The 7,229-nt window shown below is 48.8% G+C and overlaps 2 protein-coding genes across 3 annotated transcripts in view; both read left to right on the top strand.

The window, feature by feature from the left end:
* Positions 1-1,981, top strand: part of GPI (glucose-6-phosphate isomerase) — a 47,909-nt gene extending 45,928 nt beyond the window's left edge. For both annotated transcript variants that reach the window (XM_037729843.1, XM_017504219.2), the window contains exons 15-18: positions 835-963; positions 1,184-1,259; positions 1,346-1,412; positions 1,522-1,981. In XM_037729843.1, coding sequence (XP_037585771.1) covers positions 835-963; positions 1,184-1,259; positions 1,346-1,412; positions 1,522-1,657 — 408 coding nt within the window. In that variant the 3' untranslated portion in view covers positions 1,658-1,981. The remainder of the gene's footprint in view (positions 1-834; positions 964-1,183; positions 1,260-1,345; positions 1,413-1,521) is intronic.
* A 3,039-nt stretch (positions 1,982-5,020) lies between these two features.
* PDCD2L (programmed cell death 2 like) overlaps positions 5,021-7,229 on the top strand; it is a 22,085-nt gene continuing 19,876 nt past the window's right edge. The window contains exons 1-3 of the mRNA XM_017504275.2: positions 5,021-5,181; positions 5,290-5,456; positions 5,571-5,631. Coding sequence (XP_017359764.2) covers positions 5,074-5,181; positions 5,290-5,456; positions 5,571-5,631 — 336 coding nt within the window. The 5' untranslated portion in view covers positions 5,021-5,073. The remainder of the gene's footprint in view (positions 5,182-5,289; positions 5,457-5,570; positions 5,632-7,229) is intronic.

Genomic DNA, 7,229 nt, shown 5'->3' with positions numbered 1-7,229 from the left:
TCAAAAAAAAAAAAAAAAGACAGAGTCTTGCTCTGTTGCCCAGGCTGGAGTGCAGTGGCACAATCAGGTTCTCTGCAGCGTCACCCACCTGGGCTCAAGCAGTCCTCCTACCTCAGCCTCCTGAGTAACTGGGAAAAGGTACATGCCACCACATCCAGCTGATTTTTTTATTTTTTGTAGAGATGGAGTTTTACCATGTTGCCCAAGCTGGCCTTGAGCTCCTTCAGGGAATTTATTGTGCCTTGTCTTGGGTGTGCAGAGCAGCACAGGGTTATGGTAGCACTAGCTTTGGAGTCAGTGGCCTGGATTCTGATTGTTCCCAGCACTGTAGATCCAGCACTGTGGACTTGCAGAACCCGAGGCTCAACTAGAACAGGGCGATGATGACTTTCCTCCTTAGGATCCAACTATTTTCTTTCTTTCTTTTTTTTTTTAATGAGACACAGTTTCACTTTGTCACCCAGGTTGGAGTGCAGTAGTGCGACCTCGGGTCATTGCAGCCTTTGCCTTCTGGGTTCAAGTGATTCTCGTGCCTAAGCCTCCCAAGTAGCTGAGATTACAGGCGCGTAGCACTATAGCTACCTTCTTAGGATCTTAAAAGATAAATGTTGGTAAAATTGTTAGTAGGACTCCTGGCAAGTAGTGCGTAGCCCTTAAAGAGTGGTTATCACTGTTCCCTGCCTTGAGGTGTCATTGGATGTGTCCCTTTCCAGCTGAGCTATCCAGTGACTGACCCAGGCTGGGACTGACCCCTGCTGAGAAGTGCCAGGTGGTCTTGTCCCTCTGCCCGAAGCTCAGACAGTGCTCTCAAGCATAACTGATATCTCTCGTCAGATCCTCCTGGCCAACTTCCTGGCCCAGACAGAGGCCCTGATGAGGGGTAAATCAACGGACGAGGCCCGAAAGGAGCTGCAGGCCGCAGGCAAGAGTCCAGAGGACCTTGAGAAGCTGCTGCCACATAAGGTCAGCACTGCTGCAGTCAGTTTCAGGGCGCATGCTGGAGTTGGAGGGGTGAAGCTGTGGCACCAGGCAGGGGCTTGGGGCATGCCTGGCTTGTCCTACAAAGTGGGAGGACCTGTCCTCACAGTCCTGCACGTCTCAGCCTCTGGGGCAGAGCGTGCTTCCCTTCTAGGAGTTTGGGGATCAGAACTTGCTTAGAGACATTCCTTGGTGTTTTCTGCAGGTCTTTGAAGGAAATCGCCCAACCAACTCTATTGTGTTCACCAAGCTCACACCATTCATGCTTGGAGCCTTGGTCGGTGAGTGAGTAGGGGAAGGTCCTGGCTTGGGGTAGGTTGGAATGGGCTTGCGGAGCCCTGACGTGCCCTGTCTGTCACCTCTGCAGCCATGTATGAGCACAAGATCTTCGTTCAGGGCATCATCTGGGACATCAACAGCTTTGACCAGTGGGGGTGAGTTGCTCACTTAGGGGAAGGCTGGGAATGCCTTTGGGTCAGCTCAGGGATTTCAGTAGCAATGTTAGAGCCTTCCTCATACCACTCTTCTTTCCCTTCTTGGCAGAGTGGAACTGGGAAAGCAGCTGGCTAAGAAAATTGAGCCTGAGCTTGATGGCAGTGCTCAAGTGACCTCTCACGATGCTTCCACCAACGGGCTTATCAACTTCATCAAGCAGCAGCGTGAGGCCAAAGTCCAATAAACTCGTGCTCAGCCACAGCCTCCTCTGTGACTGCTCCTTTTCGTCCTTCCTCCCCAGAGCTGAAACTGCATGGTCCTGGCCCCCTCCCACCCAGAGCGCCCTCTGGTTGCGGGTTTGGACCACGAGCCCTTTTCGGGGAAGGCTGGTCTCGAATTGCTACCCCCAAGCCCCTCCATATCTGCCCTCCCTCTGTGTTACAATTGGCTGAAGTGTTTCTGCGCAGCTGACTTTTCTGACCCATGTTGACACTGTTCACGTCCCATGTAGAAAAATAAAGATGCCGCAGAGGAGGCTGTAGGGCTCAGCCTCTGATTTTTTTCCTGAGATGGTGCTTTATGTAGCATAAGGCAGGTGAGCTCAGCAGGACGCAGGCTGTGCCTCCGTGGACACTGAACACTAAGTGGTGAGCAGGTCTAGAGTGGAGCACGGTGCCTTGAGAAGACAGTAGTGGGGTGAGGACACAATCAATCAGGAGGGCAACTTGGCCTCTGTCACCAAATCCCAAAACTGTTTTCTACTCCTCACCTCTGTGACTGGAGAAATTAGATACTCCGTTTAATCGATGGTTCTAAAAATTGCATTGAGATTTTGTTTGGGGTGAATTCCTGGACAAGACCAAGGGTGACTGCCATCTCCTGGCAAGATGCTCGGGTAATTCTTTCACTTTAAAAGGCAGACATTGAAAACAGGATTTTTTTTTCTTGAGACATAGTCTTGCTCTGTCACCCAGGCTAGAGTGCAGTGGTATGATCTCAGCTCACTGCAACCTCCATCTCCCTGGTTCTCCTGCCTCAGCCTCCCAACTAGCTGGGATTAGAGGCATGTGCCATCACACCCAGCTAATTTTTTCATATTTTAGTAGAGATGGGGTTTCACCATGTTGGCCAGGCCAGTCTCGAACTTCTGACCTCAGGTGATCTGCCTGCCTTGGCCTCCCAAAGCACTAGGATTACAGGTATGAGCCACTGCACCCAGCCTGATTTTTTTTTTTTTTTTTTTTTTGAGACAGGGTCTTGCTCCATTGCCCAGGCTGGAGTGCAGTGGCATGATCACAGCTCACTGCAGCCCCAAGCACTCAGGCTCAAGCCTCCCAAAATTGAGACTACAGGTTGTGCCACTATGCCCTGCTAGTTTTTTAAATTTTTGTAGAGATGGGTCTTGCTATGTTGCCTAGACTAGACTGGTCTTGAATTCCAGGGCTCAGGAGATCCTTCCACCTCAGCCTCCCACAGTGCTAGGATTACAGGCATGAGCCCCCACACCCAGCCTATTCAAAAATTTTTTTCTTAGAGACAGGGTCTTTGTTGCCGAGGCTAGACTACAGTGTTGCAATCATAGCTGACTGAAGCCTCAGCTTCTCAGGCTAAGGTGATTTTCCCACCTCAGCCTTCCAAGTAGCTGGGACTACAGACGCATGCCTGTACACCCAGCTCATTTCTAAATTTTGGTAGATCAATATAGTGTTGTAAAAGAAAAAAGAAAAAGAAAAAACTAAATTTTTGTAGTGATAGGGTCTCACTGAGGCAGGAGAATAGGGTCTGGAGACAAGGGAGTGTTCACTTCAGCCTCTGATTGGTTTCAGGCCAAGTCTTTATTTACATAGGATGTAACCAAATAGGAAACCACTAAAGGGTACTTAAACCCCAGATTTTTCAAACAGGGCACTTGCTTGAGCCTTCTTCTGCTTTGTGGAGTGTACTTTCGCTTCAATAAAACTCTTTGTTCCTTCTTTCTTGCATTGCTTTGTGTGTTTTGTCCAACTCTGTTCAGCATTCCAAGAACCTGGACAACGTGTAGTCAGGACCCTCCACTGGTAACACCACTGTGTTGCCCAGGCTTATCTTGAACTCCTGGGCTCAAGTGATCCTCCTGCCTTGGCCTCCCAAAGTGTTGGGATTACAGGCGCAAGCCACCATGCCCAGCATCACAGAGCCTTTTAAAGCTGTCAGGTTGAAATGTGATAGAACAGGAGTAAGCAGGTTTCATCTCCTGGGCTAGAGCCGAACAACACGGAGGCTGGTGCTTCCTCTTTTGAGGTGTAGATCCTTGAAAAACATACATTTCCTTTGCATACCATGTTATGAATCCTGAAATAATGTTTTTGCAGCCGGTATATTTTTAAAAGTCAGGTTTATTGGGGTATAATTTACATATAATAAGATTCACCTTTCTTTGGTATACGGTTCTGAGTTTTCACTAGTATATACAGTCTTATAACTATTACAGATGAGATATACAGCATTTTCCTCACCCTAAAAAGTTCCTGATGCTCTGTTGTGGTCCATTCCTACTCCCTCATCCCAGCTCCTGACTACCATTGATGTGATTTTTTTCCCTTAAAGTTCTTCTTTTACCAGAACGGCACCTTTTGTGGCTGGTTTCTTCCCATGATGCTTCTGAAATTCACCCATGTTGTGCTGCAGGATTTAAAAAAACGATTGTGTGGCCGGGTTCAGTGGCTCATGCCTGTAATACTAATACTTTGGGAGGCTGAGGTGGGTGGATCACTTGAGTTCAGGAGTTCAAAACCAGCCTGGCCAACATGGTGAAACCCCTTCTTTATTAAAAATATAAAATAATTAGTAGGGCATGGTGGCGGGCGCCTGCTATGAGGGGGCTGAGGCCAGAGAATCGCTTGAACCCAGAAGGCAGAGGTTGCAGTGAGCCGAGATCGTGCCACAGCACTCCACCCTGGTTGACCCAGCAAGACTCTGTCTCAAAAACAAAACAAAAATAATGATTGTGAAAATTTTCAAACATACAAAACCCAAATAGAATAAATCTCCATGTGCCTGGCACCAAATTTCAACAATTATCAACTCATGGCCAATCTTACTGTATCTATATCCCACCTCCTCAATTATGTGGTAGCAAATCTCAGATATTTAATCTATAAGGATTTTGGTGTGTTTCTTTAAAAATTAAGAACTTTATTGTACTTAATGATTGATAACACCATTATCCCATCTAAAGTTTTTATTTTCCGGGAAGGCTTTTTGGAGCCTAGGCCCTCCGGTGGCTCACACCTGTAATCCCAACACTTTGGGAGGCTAAGGCAGGAGGATGGCTTGAGCCCAGGAGTTCAACACTAGCGTGGGCAATATACCAAGACAGTCTCAAGAAAAAAGAAAAAAGCTTTTTGGCAAGACTACTTCCTAGTAGATGCTGGTACTTCTATCGCAGCGCATTATGGGGCACATAATGCCTGGGACTCCTGGATTCCGAGCGAGCCCCTGACGCCAGCAGGCACCTCTGTGGCTCTGGAACCCGAGTGCCTTCGCCTTAACGCCACGCCGCCTCATCGGATCCCAATAAGGGGGCGGGCCTACCTCGCTAGCATAAGTGTTACGCGTGCGCAGATAGATGCGCCCGCTCGGCTGCCGTAGTTCGCGTTTCCACCTGGTCGCCCGGCGGCTATGGCGGCCGTTCCGAAGCCGGTGCTGCTGGGACTTCGAGATGCGCCGGTGCACGGCAGCCCCGCAGGGCCGGGCGCCTGGACTACTAGCAAGCTGGGCGGCATTCCGGTGAGAGTGGGCACCGGAGCTGGGGTCGATGGGTGCTGGTGAAGGGTGCAGAGGGAGTGGGCGAGGTCCCGGGGGGAGTCGGGGTTTGAGCACCTCCTCTGCTCTCAGGATGCTCTGCCCACCGTGGCAGCGCCCGGGCCCGTGTGTCAGCGCTGTGGGGAGCGGCTCGCCCTGGTCGTGCAGGTGTACTGCCCGCTGGAAGGCTCCCCGTTTCACCGGCTGCTGCACGTGTTCGCCTGCGCCTGCCCCAGCTGCAGCACCGGCGGTACGCGCAGGTAGGTGGGGAAGGCATGGAGCTGCCCCCGGGGCGTCCTTTCCAGTGGGCTGGGGCGGGCCGGCAGGCTGGAGTCGGGGTGCAGCCCTCACGGCCCTTTGTCTTCACCCCGAAGCTGGAAGGTGTTCCGCTCCCAGTGCCTGCAGGTGCCAGAGAGAGAGGATCAAGACGCTCAGGTAAAGCGGTTGTGATTCACATGTTACTGTTTTCCTGTCATTTGAAGATACTTTTCAGAATATAGTTTGGGACAAACTTTGAAGCCTTGTTCTTTGAAGTACGTTGGAATGTTTTTGCTGGTTTGCAGAATCGTAAAACTTAATTTTCTTAAGGTTTTGGTAAGGGTTTTTTGCGTTTTTGTTTTTCGTTTTTTTTTTTTTTGAGTTTATGTGTTTTTTTTTTTTTTTTTTTTTTTTTGGAGACGGAGTCTCACTCTGTTGCCCAGGCTGGAATGCAGTGGCACGATCTCGGCTCACTGCAACCTTTGCCTTCCAGATTCAAGCAATTCTGCCTCAGCCTCCTGAGTATCTGGGATTACAGGCACGCGTCACCATGCCTGGTTTTTTTTTTTGTATTTTTAGTAGAGACGGGGTTTCACCATGTTGGTCAGGCTGGTCTCGAACTCCTGACCTTGTGATCCGCCTGCCCAGGCCTCCCAAAGTGCTGGGATTACAGGAATGAGCGACTGTGCCCAGCCGAGGGCTTTTATTTTGGATTTTTTTTCCTTCCATTTTACCTTATTTTTATTTTCTAACTCCTGTGGCTGGCATGGTGACTCACGCCTGTGATTCCCAACATTTTTTTGAGAGGCTGAGGTGGGAGGATTGCTTGAGCTCAGAAGTTGGAGACCAGGCCGGGTACCTTGGCTCATGCCTGTAATCCCAGCACTTTGGGAGCCTCAGGCAGGCAGATCACCTGAGGTCAGGTGTTCAAGACCAGCCTGGCCAATATGGCGAAACCCTGTCTCTATTAAAAATAAAAACAAAAAATTAGCCAGGCATGGTGGCAGGTCCCAGCTACTAGGGAGGCTGAGGGAGGAGAATTGCTTGAACCCGGGAGGCAGAGATTGCAGTGAGCCAAGATCATGCCACTGCACTCCAGCTTGGGCAAGAGTCAGACTTCATCTCAAAAACAAAGACAAAAGAGAAGTTGGAGACCAGTCTGGGCAACATAGCAAGACATCATCTCTATAAAAAGTAAAAAATTAGCCGGGCATGGTGACTGTGCAACTGTAGTGCCAGCTACTTAGGAGGCTGAGGTGTGAGGATTGTTTGAGTCCAGGAGGTCGAGGCTGCAGTGAGCTACGGTTGTGCTACTGCACTCCAGCCTGGGTGACAGAGCCAGACCCTGTCTCCAAAAAAAAAAGCGGGACGGAAACTTCCTCCTGGATTTCTTCAACGTTTTTTAACTATAAATTGACAGTTTATAATAATGTATAAATTTATACATTAAAGGTATAATGTGATGCTTATGATTCGTGAATATGATGTGGAATAATTAAATCAAGCCTGTTAATTCATTCGTTGCCTCAAATACTTAACATCTTGTGAGAACATTTGAAATTTCCTCTGGCAATTTTGAGATATACAATACTCTGTTATTAACTATAACCATGCTGTGCAATAGAATTTTTTTAAAACCCACATTCCTCCTATATAACTGATGTTTTGTATTCTTTGACCATCATCTCCTTATTGCCGCCATGCCCTACTACTTTTTTTGTATTTTTAGTAGAGATGTGGTTTCACCGTGTTGGCTAGGCTGATCTTGAACTCTT

The sequence above is a fragment of the Cebus imitator genome, unplaced genomic scaffold (assembly GCF_001604975.1).
Source record: "Cebus imitator isolate Cc_AM_T3 unplaced genomic scaffold, Cebus_imitator-1.0 Scaffold318, whole genome shotgun sequence".
Taxonomy (NCBI): domain Eukaryota; kingdom Metazoa; phylum Chordata; class Mammalia; order Primates; family Cebidae; genus Cebus; species Cebus imitator.
Note: the sequence above shows the minus strand (reverse complement) of the source record. Positions and strands in the feature narration are given on the sequence as shown.